At 49.0% G+C, this 16,962-nt stretch overlaps 1 protein-coding gene across 9 annotated transcripts in view; it reads left to right on the top strand.

Annotated features, from left to right (window-relative positions):
• Window positions 1–16,962, top strand: part of LOC116850871 — a 488,766-nt gene that overhangs the window by 199,109 nt on the left and 272,695 nt on the right. For all 9 annotated transcript variants that reach the window (XM_032829662.1, XM_032829664.1, XM_032829661.1 and 6 more), the window contains one exon: window positions 9,450–9,512. In XM_032829662.1, coding sequence (XP_032685553.1) covers window positions 9,450–9,512 — 63 coding nt within the window. The remainder of the gene's footprint in view (window positions 1–9,449; window positions 9,513–16,962) is intronic.

Genomic DNA, 16,962 nt, shown 5'->3' with positions numbered 1-16,962 from the left:
CTCTCTCTCTCCCTCCCTCTCTCTCTCTCTCTCTCTCTCTCTCTCTCTCTCTCTCTCTCTCTCTCTCTCTCTCTCTCTTTCACAACGTTCGTCCGTCATGATTCATCGTTCCGTTGTTTCGTGTGCGTGTGCTTAGCGCGGCTAACAGTAGTACGTCTCCGCGTAAGTAATGCCCGCTTTTCCGGGGATCGTTTACCCGCGGGATCCTCTCGTTTCGCGGACTGGAATCCGAGGAAGAGAGAATTAATTTTCGGTGCGCGGAAGTTGGCGGCGGAGGTGGCGGCAAGCAGCGATCGCTGCCGCCTAGGTTTCCTTTCGTTAACGGACGGTCACTTTATTACGAAATTGCGCCGGGAGAGATTGGTAAAACAACGGCATGTATTAACGACTAGCGTGTCCTCTACTAGCGGCGGAGGAACGCCTCGGTCGGGACACGAACGAAAGAGCGAGCGAACAAGCAGAGTGAGGATATAATCGCGGGGTTTTTTAGCTGTTTTGCGAAGTAAATTCATTCCGCGGCGGTACACTCGAGGGTGTAATTTAAATTTCTGACGATACACGAAGCGTGAACTTTGCGAAGCTCTCGGCGAAGCCGAACATCGAGATTAGTACTTAATCCGGAAAGTATTTCGAAGCCAACTCTCGCGTAGTCCCTGAGGGGACGAGTTATTGAAATAAGTAAACAGTGCAATCGCGTATATTTGCAAATCTCTCCTGTTGTTCTACGGTCTTCCCGCAATCATGAGAGAATACTCCGAAATTTGTTCGATATCATTTGTGAAATAACGACGCGTTCCAATAATTTCACAACCGCGAACATCGATCACGTTTCTGGGGAGGCGTGGAGAAGCCCAGGGAGCACGGACTCGAGGAAAAGATACAATTTTCCGCGGGAACGAGTTTCACTTCGGAGATGTATTTTCTCCTTTTGCCGCGCGCGCGCGCGCGTAAGTCCGCCGTAAGCTACAGATTTATAAATGCGACATTTCGCGCAAGGGTTCGAAAGTTCGACGGAAATGTCGCTCCGTGGAAGCCCGCGTCCTCGTTACGCAACTGGCGAACGCGAGCTGACTAGTTTGTAACTTTTCCACTGAACGACTTCGCTCTACTTGCTGGCCACGTTTTACACACGTCGTCCGTGGTGGATGTACCTTGGCGTGCGTGCGTATGCGTGCTCTTATTTAACTCGACCCCGAAATTCGACCACCCGTGGTTCTATTCACTAGCGACTATGGCGCGTTCCGCGAGAAAGAAGAAAATGTCGCGGCAGTTTTTCGCGAATTCTTGGCAGGCGGGCGGCGCATTAAAAATAAAGCAAAGCCGCGCCGAAAGCGACAGCTGTATCGACGGAATTTTCACGATACCTTCGCGCAACGACCTCAAAAACTTTTAGCATCGCCGATCCGAGAATAGTTCCGCGAGAACAAATCGCACGCCACGTCGTGGGATATTTCGGTGTTGGTGAGACGCGCGCAAGTTTTCCGATCCGCGCGAACATAGACGGACGCGCGGTCGTAATTGGATAATAAATCATTCGACATTCGATCACCGTGCTTTATCCGCGTAGGCGGCGCGCCGCTAATTATGGCCGTAGTCGAAAGTGGATTTCTCGTTCTTACGCCTCGCGACACGTCGATAATCGTTTCCCGAATCGATCAATCACGCTCGGGAAGCCTCGTCTCGAGAAACCTGATGGCTGGCAGTGCTCTTTTACGGCGTTCGACGTTAATCAACGTCCGAATCGTCGTAGTGTTTGACGTCACTTCGTCATCACATCGTCGTGTTCTTTTTTCGTTCTTTCTCTCTCTTTTTTTCTCTTCCCACCTCGCTGTATCGCACGACTGTCAGCATATTGGCTTCTAAAATCGTTCAAGAACGAATATCGAACGGTCACTTCACGCTCTAGATCGTGATCGAAGCGTTTCGTTGGTTCAACGTGAAGCAGGACGTTTTACCGTTGGCAAAACGAGAATCAATGACAAGAGTGAAAGAACCGTTGAATGAAAATCCAGATTGAAAATTGATAAGAAAGCGAGCCGAGAGAATTATCTCGCGAATTTCTCCTTGGAATTTCCCTCGCGGTGTTCTTGACCGGGGGTGCGCGCAGATTATTCGTACTCCGACTTCCATTTTTCGCAGATATGTGAGAGAGCGTCCGAGAGTGACTCGCGTCGCTTTTTCTCCTTTATTGCTCCCCACGTCGGGCTCTCGCATTCTTCTCGTTCCGGTCTCAGCGGGCCAGCCGAGCTCCTTCCTTCTTGGAGGAGCTCTTTCACCTTCGCGTTCCGCGCTTCGGCCAAGCTGCGCTGACGCGCGGCCGCTGCATCGTCATGAATCATAACTTTAAATTAAAATCCGGCGGAACGTCTGTGACGAATGACGTGGGGCCGCTTAATTATGCGCTAAAGAGCGCCCGTGACGTTCGTGGGTGAGGGGAAGATACAGACGGGAACGGGGAGCCTGGGCAGCCGGACAAGGAGAGCCACTTTTCAACCCGTCCACTCCTTTAGCAGCCCCCGCTTCCTGTTATCCGATGCCGACGATGTCGGACAACTCGCGGCCCGCCTAATCTCTCTCTGTCTCCTTCCCTATTTTTAACGCCCGCGGCGCGTGTCGAGTCGGTGAATTATCGCGAGCCCCAGCGTCCATTCGCCTTCTCCAAGCGGGGACAATCGGTCGGCCATCAGTCACCCGCTCGGACTTCCGTTTGCCGCAGCGCCGTTCTCTCTCTCTCTCTCTCTCTCTCTCTCTCTCTCTCTGTCCTTCACTTGAAGGAGTTTTTTAATACCCACCGAGTCTTCCTTTGTGATCTTTTGAGCGTTACGCCGCCGGCGTCAGCTGGATGTTTCGTGACGTTTAGAAGAAGAGAGCGAAATCGCCGTTTTTACTGTGACACGTGCTATTGGGATTCACAGTAATTGAAGGGAAATTTTTGACGAGACAGCGAAGCCCCTATTAATAGTCGTTGTTTGAAACTCGTCCTGAGTGAAACACACGGATCCGAATTCAGAGTTAAATGAGAGTTTCCCCAGTTAAATCGCGGTTGCAGATGTGAGTGTCGCATATATCATAATTCAACTGAAGAGCCTGGATCAAACTCTGAATAAAAGTCCGAGTGTTTCACGATGAGACAAGTTTCAGATGACATCTACTAATACGGAGCCTGAAATGACAAGACGCCAAGACAAAGTAATGACACGTCAATAGTCATCCCGGTAATCTCGAGTGAGCAATGACTCTGTGGTAAGTCTTCGTGCGAAATTTGTCGAGCAACACACACGTGAAACCTCGTACTTTGCGCGATTCAAGTCTTGCTACGTTCTCTGTATTCGTGTCGAGATATATTCTAGCGATTCTGTTCGATGGTGTGTCGCGTATACCACGTGTCGCAACTACATGTGCACCACACGTGCAAAAGCATGACAAAAGCATATAAGACGACGCTAAACGCGTAGAGTGCATCAATCTAAGGAGAATGATGCATTGTTTCGCGTTTGTACGTCCATTTTTCGCCGAGTTATGGCCGTTCGAAGAGCCGAGAGTTTTTCTGAGCGGCACGCGCGATACATTAGGCCTGTTCTTTGTAGTTGCACTGCTGAACTGGTGCAATATATTGAAGTGAAACAAATATACGTTTTCTCACTCTAACTTATTGCACTAGTTCAGTAGTGCAGCTACAAAAAACAGGCCTATTGTAGCGCGTTCGCGCCGCCGACTTCACACTTCCGGATAAAAGGGAGCGCCGCGCAACATTGTTGCCGGGCCTCGGTTCATCAAAGTGATTCGCCGCTCATTAATAGCTCTTCGTAAGAAAGTCGTGGCGATATGCGGAAAAACACATTCGGAAGCTGAAACTAGTCTGCTTTTGACGAGTGGACGTCATGTCTCCGAGTAGTCGACCAATTTTTACACTGAGAAACACTCGAAAATTTGTTTGTGTATGTGTGTGTGTGTATGTGTGTGAAAGAGAGAAAAAGAGAGAGAAAAAAGTTCATTTTTCATGAAAATAAATTTATATTGCACAAATAAATTTTTAAATATTTTTTCCTCGGTATAGTGGCGTATATATTGATCGGCTTCCTCGTCGAGTTGAAAATATATTCGCGACCAAAATTGCAATTTTGCTTTCGATTTCAGTGAATTGAAAAAAGACGAAAGGATTCGCGTTGTAGAGAATATATTATTCGGGAGTGGAAGGGATATCTCTTGTAGTGTAAATTATTATTTAATTTTTACAAACTGCTACGTAGCTTATATTTTTACGACGCAAACATATAAGATTGTTGCGATCAAATTTAATCTCTCACGACAAAAAGCAGTTGTCGCACGCAAATAGGTCGTCGACCAAACGTTGGCTCTGTTTAACGTCTTGTGTGGGACGTTACATTTGTTGGAGGGGATTACTGGACGAAGTCGTGCTTTCTTATGCGAACGAGCGTTTTCACCAACCCGCGTCGCCGTTGAACTTCGACTTTTTGCAGTTTCGCGGCTTCGATCGCCGTGTTATCCGGTAAGCGATCAGAACGAAGCGGGAAGAACGGAGCAACGGCAAAGAGAAACAGTGGAGATGGGGCGAGGTTTAAATGCGAGCGCGCAAAGAGAACGACTCTAAGCTGTCTCCGACGTCTTCCCATAAATCGAAGAAGTCCGACTTTTCAGGCCGCGTACCACCGAGCTTTCTCGAGCTTATTTAAATCATCCCTAAAGCCTCCTTAATATTGAAAAATGGTCTTCGCGATGGTTCGCTCTTCTTGTCCTCGTTCTCTCACTCTTTGCCTCCCCCCCCTCTCTCTCTCTCTTTCTCTTTCTCACACACACACACACACGCACGCGCGCTCTCCCTCTCTGGGTTTCGTACTTGTGCTCGTCGGGCAAACGAGAACGAGCCGAGCTCGTCATTACGACCGGTGAATTAGTAACAGCAATAATCGCATCAATTTGCATTTTTAATTCGTTAACGTTTTTAACGAACTTAGTCGCTCGTTAAAAGCGACGATGGACGCACCGCGCGCCCCGACATTGCGCGCGTGTGAGCGTATCCCCTTTTTTTCTATTTTTTCATCTTTTATTTTTATTTCATACGTTGGAGTGGTGTGCAATATTGAATGCTATAATGTGTTTGCTTTGTATAATCCGTTACCCGGAAAACGCGATTTCCGAATATTGGATATACCATGAACGAGATTTGCACAGCGTTACCCGATATTCATTTGCAGCAATCCGGAATGATTCGCATTTCGCGAATGTGCGATTAATTCGGATTCCCCGTAGTTACGGACGTTGCCCGATAGACGATCCAAATTAATCATCGCTGCTTTTTTACACTCTTTTTGTGTGTCTCGTTTCCTCCCTCGCGCGTTCAGCGACGCCGCGTTTACATCTTGATGTTGCGTGCATCACGCGGCGACGCATAATAATATGCGATATTTTAAAATGCGCGACGTGCCGCGCGGTTTCATCGCGTCGTCGTATTTGGCTCTCCTTCTCGCTTCCCTTCGCCGTGTGCTTCCTCGAGAGTGGCGCTCGCTACATCATTACCGACTGTCGAATCGTCCTACGCGCGTTAGACGGGAATTTGAACGATCGAACGTCGCGACTATACGGAGACTCCGCGGATTTCCCAAACGTCGGATATCCGATATACGGATATCCGCAAATCCGAGCGAGAACGCGCCGCGCCGCGCGTTCTAGCCAGCTCTCCGCGTTTGCCTAACTCACGTATCGTGCCCATTTCCGTGCGCCGCGCGCTCCGGAGGATAGCCGTGGGATTTAGGTACCACGTTAATAACATTGGCGTAACTCGGGGCCTCCCGGCTGTCGGGCTAGAGCGTAATGAAGCTTCGACGACCTTTCGCGCTCGGTCTATGCATGCACGTCGACGTGTTCTAGGATTCTCATTCCGCGTCGTGACGCTGCATAATCGGCTTGACCGCGGGATCGCTGATGGATCGCTGTCGAGTCGATCCCCGCCGGCCGAACGAAAATTAGAACGACCGAGTGGGCTCGCGCTTCACTTCACCGCGGATTTTCAATCCCCGCTGACGTTCCTGTCGGCGCCGGAGAAAGTGCAATTTTAATCGGACGAAATCAAGATCAACCAGCGAGCAGAAATGAAGGCGAACTTGCGCCAGAAGGCAGACAGGTGCGAAATGAACATGGAGAATTGCATCGGGAATTGCATTGAACGTTTCCGCGGCGTTTGTTGTTCCTTGGCGTGCCGTTTTCGTGTCGATATCATTGGAATATTTTTCAATTTTCCCTCTGTCGCGGCGGAAATATTCTTTTTTCAGTTTTATTATTTCGCATTATTTGCTTCGTCGCACGTTGACCGACGGGAAAATCTTTGTTCCCTGTAATCATACGACCTGCGTGTTAATGGGAAGTCGATTCTGGTCTGCGACCGGCGGAGCGAGTTTAATCGAAGCGACGTTTTTCGCAGCGCATGCACGCACGCGTCGTTTAAAATATTTTTGCTCGCAATTCATTGTAAGTCCCAGCGCGGCTGGGGGCAGTTTCGCGGCGAAACAATGCACGCGCGAGAACAATTTCGCGAATCCCGGTAACGGAAAGTCGACGGCGATTTCGCGCGGGTCGCTTCGCCGTAAATTATGGGACGGTCATAATATGCTTTGCGACTTCTCTCCGCGTTTCGTTTCACCCATCAGCCGCGCGCCACACGGACTTTGTATTTCTCGGGCCGCCCCGAGGACGATACCTTTAAATCTTCGTCACGACACGGTTGCTCTACGTCTTTCTCTCTCTCTCTCTCTCTCTCTCTCTCTCTCTCTCTCTCTCTCTCTCTTCCTTCTCTTTTCTTCTTTCCGTTAGACAAACCGGCAGCCGGCTCTTTTTGCGCGCGCGCGTCTGGCAACGTCGGCGGGTAATGGCGTATAGCGCGAAACTCACCCGTTCGCTGTTTATTCATTATGCGCGAGCTCTCTGCTCGTTACAACAATATGTAAGCCGAGCTTTTATTCGAGATAGAAAGACTCGGGGGAAATTTCTCGCGCTACAACGCGGCGGGAGCGCGCGCCCGCGTGCATTTGGTTTTTTATTACCGTTTATTATGTGGCGCCGCGGCTGGCACGAATGTATGATATATAGCCGCGCACGTTGCGTCAAAATAATTTCACAATCGGAAGGGAACAGCGCGAGCAATGATTAAATATTTAAAGACAAACATTTCAGTAACGTCGGCACGGCCGCTCGTGTTTCATAAACTTTTCTCTCAGAGAAAAGTTACGGAGTAGACTCTTTGTTTCGTAAGGTTAAGACCGTATAAGAAGTTTTAATGGCGCGAAGTTTCAGTTAACTCGGCGAGATTTCAAAATCCATTTGGAATTTCCGCGATTCGATTTTAATTCGGCGCGATTGAGGCTGCTCGGGTTCGCCTTTTTAACGGTAACTTTCGCCGCTTTTGATCAGATTTCCGACAACTTTTGCGCGGATCTCTTCTTTAGCACGTGGCATCGCCTCGTCGAAGGTATTTTCGACGTTGAAAAGCCCGGCGAGGAAGTAAAAAAATTGGTCAGATTCAGTGTATCGCGCTAGAATCGACATCATCACTGAGCGTTAATGAGTGCACATTCTCTTTCCTTCCTTTTGCACTTTCTCAACTGCGGTTCCGGGCTTTTCTTTCGTTCGGATGGAGATTAGTGCCTCGTCCCACTTCCGCGACACCGTCCAACCTTGCCCCGACACACAGGAGCTCCTTCGTACGTTTCGTACGTTCGTCCGCACGAAGTTTGACACGGAAATTTATTCGCGCTTAACCGATTTGGCAGCGGTTCAAGACGGATGCTCCACCCACCCGGGAAGTCTGCCGCTGTTTTACGATCAAAGTTCAGAACGACATTTGCACGTCGGCTCTTTCGTCTCGGCTCCAAAGCCGCCGCCGTCGCCGTCGCTGCCGCCCCCGTCCTTTGTACTATTTCTTCGCTGCACCCTCTCGCGCGCACGATTTCTCGGTTTCTCTCGCCGCGGTCGCCGTCGTCGTCAACGTACTCCACCCTCGCACGACACGCCCGAATGATTCGCCGCGCGGCCGTCGTTTCCTTCCCGGAGAATTTCCGTCTTGGTAGTCTCGGGTCCCGTCGGGATCCGCCAGCGGAGTGACCGATGGCGGGGCTCGAACATTTCCGGGGGATATCGGACGGTAAAAATTCGCGAGGCGAACGAATTTGGCAAGCGCGCGGGTCCAGTGCCGAGAGAGAACGAAAGAAAGAAAGAGAGAGAGAGAGAGAAAGTGAGCAAGCGAGAGAACGAACGAAAGAAAGCCCCGTGCGAAATTGAAACGCCGGATCCTGGCGAGCGAAAGACACGACGGCATTCCCGTATAACAGAATGCAATATACGGCGCGTAAAGCATGCCTAGCGCACCGGGCGCTGAAAAAAGACGCCACGGTCTACGACGACGACGTGTTCGTCCCAAGTATTTCGCATCCGCTCGATATCATATTTCTGCGTACTCTGCGCGATTCTTGAACCATGTTGTCGAACGCGATACTTGAGATACTTTCGTATCCGTGCGAGAATTTGTTTACATCCAGTCCGACGACGGACGTGCCGGAATTTTCGGCAACCGAGCGCTTCACGTGGGCGCGTTGATTATAATGTTATTAAACACCTAATAAAACATAATCTTATTCTTAACGGTATTCTCGTATATACACAGCCTCGAGAGGATTCTTCCGAAATCAGAAGGAAAATATTCCGAGTATGGTCTTAAAGTCGGGGGAATTTCATCTTTCGTCCACAGAGTACGAGTCTTGTCCTTACACTGAGAAAAAACGCGGTTGGATCGGCAAAAATGGTCACTGGGAATATTTCTCTTTTGGTTTTAGAAGAATTTCCTCTTGAAACCAAAAGAGGATTCTACAAGAACGAAATCCTATTATATTATAATATTTTTAGACTGTAATTTTGCGTTACAATAGTGTTCCCTAATTTTATGAGTTACTTAATAATTTTTCGCGACCTCGCATTGCCTCGAGCTCCCATGTCGAATCTCGTTTATCGTGTTAAACAACGCGGGAAATAGTGAAACACGATTTTCCAACAAGAAACACTGATTTCTCTCCAGTGGCGAGTGATTAGAGAAAATTTCATGTGCCCGGCAGAGTAGAGTGCTCTCGGTTTTCGCCGGATTCCGCGGTGCAAATAATTTTCATACGAATACCGTTCGCCCGACGCGATATTGCGTTTGCGATATTAACAATTCGCGCCGCCTAGAATTCGGCGTCCCGAGCGTTATTCGTCTGCATGCAAAACACGTCGACAACGACGCGACAGAATCGTCTCCGAATGTCATCTCTCTGTCTGTCTGCCTTTCCCCTTGGAGCTTCGCTTTCTTTCACGCGCAAAATTTCGCGCAGAACGTTTACGCGGCAGGAAGAAGCGTCATCGATCGCCGCACTTGCTGATTCGCAGTGTTCCTGTTTCTGTTGCAGAGTGACAGCGGGCTAGTGGACACAGATCCAGATCGAGTTAGCAGCATGACAGCCATTAACTCGGTGAGTCACCAACGTAAATTAATACGCCGCGATAAAAGCAATGCGTATCGCGTCGTGTTTAATGACTCTACGTTACATCGAGCGCTTGCGTCCGTTTTAAATTATGCAATCTGGATAATTCGTCGTTAATTCGCGTTAATGGCCGCGGCCGTGTTCGACTGAGCGTGGTAGACCACGCCAGTAGCGAAAAACGTCGCTCTGACCGACGTCAACAAGACTCGTTGGCGAAATTCGTCTACTGCGGTATCCGCGTTACTAAACGACGCACCGCCTCGTGCGCGCGCGTGTACATTCACCGTCTTTCGTCGTACATTTTCCGCCGCGATAAATCGCGAATCTCGCCGTTACGAATCGCGCTGTTACGCGCGAGAAACGTACGCTCGGCACGCCGTGCCGTACGTACGAGTATATATCCGTAGTTATTTCCAGAGAAAATAAGTCCCTCGTTACAGCGACGTTGAAGTATCGATTCTGAAATAGTTTCACGCATTCACTTCGGCGAGCGCGCGGCTCTCGCGCTCGGAACGGGAAAGGGGTGCACGGGTAAATGCGCGCGTCTCGTCCTACAGCCGCCGTTCATCAAATATGTAGGCAATCGCTCCTCCCCGTGCAGACGGCGGAGACGCCTGTGGAGTTTTGCGTCCGCTAATAATCCCATAATGCCACTCGCGTGACAGTAGCTTCCTGGGAAAAGAAGATAGCGGCTTATGCGGTGCCTGTGCGGATGTTTGCGCTGCGGGACGTTTTCGGCTCGGCAAACAGCCGCGCCAGTCGGAGGGTGCGCGCAAGCCCAGTATTTTATCGGGCCTAATACAGTTATCGTGGAGTAACATTTGGTATTGTTATGATTAAGGGACGAGAATCGCGCTCGTCCTGTCTGCCTGCCTGTCTGCCTGCCTGCGGACCGACCGACCAGTCGGTCGCAGCTTCTTGTTAATCCCGCCGCATTACCGCCGTGTTTGTACGCCGGTCGAAATTCCGCGCGCTGAGCTTTACGCGACTTTATTGTCCGCGGACAGCTGACGGGAGGGAGGTTGCGGCACTTTTGTCTCGATCAATTTCAGGACGCATCCGGTATTCAATGTTGGGGGTTGTTTCTTCAACTGAGAAAAAATGTTTGGCATTTGTGACTGTAATCACATGTGGAAATAATTGTTACAAATTATGGTCGGGAAAACTGTTTTTATTAAATTTTACTATATGGCGTCAGTGATAAAAACAGTCTTATATGCATGTTACCACTACCATTCTTGTATTAGAACATCGAAAAATATGGTTAGGTTATCGAAAATAACTTTAGTTAAATTAACCATGTCTTTCTCTCTCAGTGATATTAATTAAAAAAAAGGTTCTTCCTTTAGGATAATAGATACATCCTGCAATTCATCGAGAAATGAAAGTGTTGCAATCTTTCTTTCACTGATTGCATACACATACGTGTTGCTGTTTCAAGCAATAAATACAGGAACATTTGAGTCTAGAAACATTCGATTGCCGTAAAGAAATTTTTCAAAATTTTTCGAGCTGTTTGGGCGAAAAAACTCGAAGTGAGTGTATTGGGTCGTGTAATGAGTAATTTCAGAAGCTTTTGAAAGCACTTGTAAAGTAATTTCAAATTTTTCATATAAAATAAAATGTTTTTACGCATTTTTATGTCTTTGTAGTTTTATGGAACATTGTGTGCGCTATTTTAACGTATCTTTTATTTTCGCCATCTTTCGAACATTGTTTCACAAAATTGTAGCGACATAATGGTTTCATTTTACATGAGAAATGCGAAATTACTTATTACACGACCCAATCATTTTCTGGGTTATAATTTATTATCTGTGAATTAGAATTAAAATCTCTCGTCACCTAAGTCTATTTTTGAAACATCGATTATGACATTCCTTTTCTGCAAAATCGTTTTGTCAGCTACGACATTGTGAGAAAGGAAAAAAAATTCCAATATCAGCATATCAATGCAACAACCTGATTACGCAGTTCGCGTATGCAATTAGACTCAAGCAGCGAATTGGCAGCATGTTTCTCGAGTTGAGGACACGTCTCACTCGTTTCTCGCGATGCAAAGTCGATCCTCATTCATACCGCGTCTCGCGAGCGTAATAAATCAAACCTCTTTTCTCTAATCGTGCGCCGTTCATGCTCCCTCGCTTTTTCTCTCTCTCTTTCTGTCTCTCCCCTCCCCCTCTCTCTCTTTCTCTCCGGAGATAGCATGAGCGCCGTGACACCTGACGTTCGGACGCTCGCTCGCTCTGCTGCGAACCGTGGAAACTCACCGTTTGCATGATAACGACACCGCCCGGATCGTGAAAGGTGAGACATGCGAGACGACGCTGGCTTCCCAGCACGGAAGAGCCGGCGCTCCTCCCGGGAATTGTACACGAAACCGACACACGGCGTATTCATGATTCTCGCGACCAACCAACCAACCAACCAACCAACCAACCAACCAACCAGCCAGCCAGCCAGCCAACCCCCTTTCCACCCCTCGGAATTCCCGTATTCGTTCGGAGAGGTGAGACCGGATCGGCGGAATTCAGAAGGATGCTTCTTCCGCTTCCCTTTCTGCCCTTGTCGTAGTAGTCGTCGCCGCCGTCGCTGCCATCGCGATCGATTTGGGAATACGGCCGCGCGTGCATCGCGGTAGAATCCCGAGAATTCGCGCCGCGTCTTCTCGAGAGGACGACTCTGGTGGTTACGAAGTTGTCTCTGCGACCCGCTGCGCTGTCGCGACAACGCTGCGACACCGGTCGTAGTAGTGTAGTAGTAGTAGTAGTAGTAGTAGTAGTAGTAGTAGTAGTAGTAGCAGCAGCAGCAGCTTCTCGAGTCCCGCGGGGATACGCGCGTTGATTACGCGCGAAGAGTACGCGCTGCGAATTCGCGTTCCTCCCGTAAACGCCTCGTGTTGCACGAGGTGTGTGTCAGGGATATTCGTTCCTCTAACGTGCCGGCTAGTTAAACGGCAGGACAAATCCGCCACCGACGGAACGTCCCTGCAACGATATTCCGCGGAGGGAACACGCGACAAGCGCGGAAAAATATTTTGTATTCATGAGGATGTTGCTTCCTGTCGCTGAGAATTTCAATGTCTCGAGTGGCTCCGCGCTGCGCAGGCGATAAATGCGAAATTAGAAATGTTTACTTTCCGCAATTTAAGGTTAATTTAATTTTTGTTACGGCGTTAATCTTTTTATCTAATTAACATTTATTCTACTTTCTGCGAGACTATTACAGCCAAAGTGCGAGAGAGGTGGGGGAAGCACATTAAAACGAGGAGCAGTTCCGCAGAGCGATTTCCGCGGGATTCAGGGCGAATAAAAATTTCTCGCGATCCCCAGAGAACGCACCGAAGTTTGCATCGCGGCCGCGACACATTGAACGACACGATATGCTTCGGGTAGTCGCGACATTTGGCAGTCATCCCGCTACGCGCGCGTGTCGTAACGAGAGACGGAGAGAATTCGCAGAGAACCGTGTGTTCGCGAGCGAGCGAGTTAGTGAGTGACTCGACGAGAAAGAAGTGGCTTCGTTTTTCCAAAATCGAATTACAAACTGTCTTGTGATATAAAAGTCGAGCCGCCTTATGACGGCGTACGGCAGCTAGAAATAAAAGCACGTATTAGTGAGGCTCACAATGCTCGTTCGATTAGGAGATGCGAAATCCGATACGCGCGCTCGTATTACGATGTTGCTCGGATATATCCGGGAGTATTACGCGAGCGTAATTGAGAGGAGTATCAGGTCCGTGTTTGACTATAAGTTGCACGTTTTGCCGCGGCAAATAGCCAATCGATATAAATCGCTGACGAGTTTCTCGACGATACTGACGAAAAGCGCCCGTACGTCGCGCGTAGCAATAAAGGCGAGAGAGAACGAGCGACTCTTTTCACGAGCAGCTAATATCGAGCTAATATGAAATAAATTAGTGAGCATAAATGCGCTCGTATAATGTGCGATAACTCATAAAAAGGGAGCGCGCGATGCGAGAACGTGAAATAATAACACGCTGCGCAGGGCAGCGATAAGCGGGGGAAAGAAGGGTGCGTTCATAATTATAAATTATAATTGCCTCGTTCGTATCGTTATTTTTGCCGTGGCGGGAGCTCAAAGCTCGCGCACAGTCGACGCGAAAGTGGCGGGGATCGATGAAAACGTAATGGTGCATTTTTATTCCACGTTGCTCCTTTTACGCGCTTCCTCTCCGCCTTCTGTGTGCTGTATTATTCAAACTTTACATACGTTTGAGAAACAAGAATATTCGACGAGGCGGGCTCGCGTCGATGCTTAAAAAGCGCTCGTCTCGGCGGCTCGTTATTCCACTCGGTATCAAAGTCAGAGCGGCCATTTGCAATGGAAATTTTTCGCGGTTTCATGAATCGACCGCGGACAAATTCGAACTTCGCCCTTGGCCAGCGCGAAGAGGCAGCCGATCTCCCGCAATTGCTTCCGCCGTTTTTCTCCAACCCTTTACTCTGTGTCATGCAGAGAGGAGAGATAGAGAGAAATAAATATAAATATATATATATATATATATTTTTATATTAATAATATATATATATATATATATATAGAAAATGCGTGTAATTTTTGCTGTACTTATCGATAGAGGCGGCACACACACACACGACGATACCACTCGTAGATACGAAGTTAAAAGCGCAGGACGAACCGTTCGGAACAGTAAAGCTCATCAACGAAGTCTCTCGCAAAGAAAGAGACAGAGAGAGAGTGAGAGAAAGAAGGAGAGAGGAAGGAAGGGAGGGAGAGGAGAGAGAGAGGAGAAAGCGAGAGAGAGAGAGAGAGAGAGAGCTTGTGGAAAAAATTTAATCTCTTCGGCCGGCGCAAAATATGTATTCTTTCGCCGAAAACAGGTTTCTCCGCGATTGTTTACAGCCGGATTATTTGTTTAAAGTGCACCAAAACCAGCGAATCGCGCTCTGCGCGAGACACTCTCAAGTGTACAAGTCGAGAGTCACCACTCTTGCGAAAAGTGACGCGACCGAATGCGGTGACCCGGCGACCGGAGAAGACACAGACGAAAGTCGGGTATAAAGGACGCCGAGGAGGAAACCAGTTTAAATAAAGACCACGCATGTGGGTCAGCCGGCGTGGCGTTGCCTTGCGGAGCGGAGTGATGCGTGCATGCGTGCATGCGCGTTACGCAAGCTGTCGCGCATCAGCGGCGTCGTGTGCATAATGTGCATCAGCTGAATGTATACACTACCCTCGAGAAGCATCCGAGCGTGCGACGCCACGTGAGCGTAGAATAATGCTACATCCGCGATAACTGAACCCTCTCTCTCTCTCTCTCTCTCTCTCTTTCTCTTTCCCTCTTTCTCTCGCATGGCTGTTGCAATATAGACGGAGTTGCAAGAAAAGCTAATTACGGAATTACAGGAAATTACTCTATAAAGGGGAACGCGGGGGAGGAACAGTTGAGAAGTGAGCGCACTTTTCGCGACTAATGCGCTTCGTTGCTCTGCTTAGGCCGTCCGTAACCATGTTCCCTCGCGTTGCTCTCGTTACTGCCGTCTCGCGCATTCGTCTTCTGCTCCGAGTGTCACGTGCGGTTCCGCTTAACCCTACACTTGGCGAAATTGATGAGGAGATGAGCCTGAAGTTACATTGCGGAGAGAAACAGTCGTTTCTCATATGGAAGTCGTGGATAACTGTTTGGTGATCGCAGAAACCGTGTAATCACTATCTCTTGACAGAGCAAGGTAAAAGTGTCAGTTCCTGGACATGTGCTTGATTCTTATCTTTAATCTTCTTAAGTACGAATATTTATATAAACTTTCAACGTAGAATACATGCATGCATCTTTTATACGCGTGGAAAGGTTTAAATATTCATATTTAAAAACCAAAACAAGAAGAATGTCAAGGATTAGGCACGTGTTCGGAAGCTGGTACTTGTTACGCGCGCCTCACAGCGTCATCCTCTCGTGTTTCCTTCCTTTGTTCGATACGGGATCAATTAGCATGCTAGTTCGGTATGCATGACTTTCAAATTAGGTGAGAATCCGCGAATGGCGCGTTCTGGGATTAGTCCGCCTTCGGCATCGAACGCACGGCGTTAGTATACGGTATACCCGATGCGGGCTAAGCTCAGAAACGTTATCCGACGTAAGTAGCCGTATGCAGGCTCGTTTATAGACCTTCAGCGTCTACATACATCGAGGTGAACTTTGCGCAGAGCCGGACCGCTGGCTGCTGGAATGGGACGCGGGACCACTTCAAACGGGAGCGCCACACGGAAATCTCTGCCCGCGAGGCTCTCGCACACGGCTTCCGGCGCAGCTCTCTTTTGTGACACACGAGAAGTCAGATGTCGGTTCGTCGGAGTAGGAGAAAAGCTCTTCGCCGCGGGAGTTATGTTATATTCAGAGTGCACTCCCGGAGACGCTGCATTTTCCGGGGTTATTCCGAATTTGCGTCGGGAAAGTCGCGCGGGGCCGCGGGGGCGGGGGAAGGTAGAATGCTCTTCCTCTCGCAAGGTCCAATCGATCCTAAAGTTCGAAGCGCCGCGGCGCGTATAAATGTACACAACGGACGTAACAGTAACAGATAATTCGCGGGAGATCAAATCTTATCGGCGACCGACTCAACGGCCAGACGATTACGCCCGTCCTCTTTCCCTCGGGCGATATTTCGCCTCGTGGCAAATGTTTTTCCCGCGGTTTTTCGCTGCCGCATCGTCGGCAGCATTAGAATCGCGTTACATTCTCGATTACGCGCAAGTACGACGTGCTCCCACCGTCTCGCCACTCCCCCCGCGCGTGAATTTCTCGACGGAAATAGAGAAGGATCTTTTTTCGATTTTCTATGGAAATTTCACGAGACGCAGCACACTCTCTGTATAATACACACGCGGCAGGTGGCTCAGATCGGATGAGCGATCGCGCGCGCTTTGCCCTTCGTCGGTGGGAATACATTATATCGATATTGCGCGCGAAAATGCAGCAGCATGCGCGCGAGAGATCGGTCAGGCTTGGTGTTTCGTCCCGCTAAATATTCATTCCTCGCGGACCGAGGCGTTATATTTTTCTCGTGAAGTGTGATGTGAGGAAACGCAACACGAGGTGTCGTGACGCGACACCATCCGACGGCCGAGTCGGGCTCCTCTCGACCTCCTTTTTCCGCGGACGATCGAGTTTCACGCGTCGACCACGCACCCCGTCGCGCGAGAACTCCTAACAACGTCTTTATGCGCAAAATGGTCTTTTTCGGAAGGAACCGACTGTTGTGCGATATTATTTAAGCGACGTTCTCAGCAGACGTCGCGCACTACTTAGCGCTACAAATAGTTCGCATATCGTTTCCGTGTTCGCGAGAATGAAAATATTAAATTCACTTAAAGTCTCGAGACGTGTGCACATCGAACACGTCGAAGACATCGTCACGCTCACGATGAGGAACTGACGATGATCGTAAGTTGAAGGGGG

Source organism: Odontomachus brunneus, unplaced genomic scaffold (genome assembly GCF_010583005.1).
Source record: "Odontomachus brunneus isolate Ranch 3 - 2012 unplaced genomic scaffold, Obru_v1 Obru_scaffold_158, whole genome shotgun sequence".
NCBI classification, from domain to species: domain Eukaryota; kingdom Metazoa; phylum Arthropoda; class Insecta; order Hymenoptera; family Formicidae; genus Odontomachus; species Odontomachus brunneus.
The sequence above is the reverse complement of the archived record's forward strand: the minus strand, read 5'-3'. Positions and strand labels throughout refer to the sequence as shown.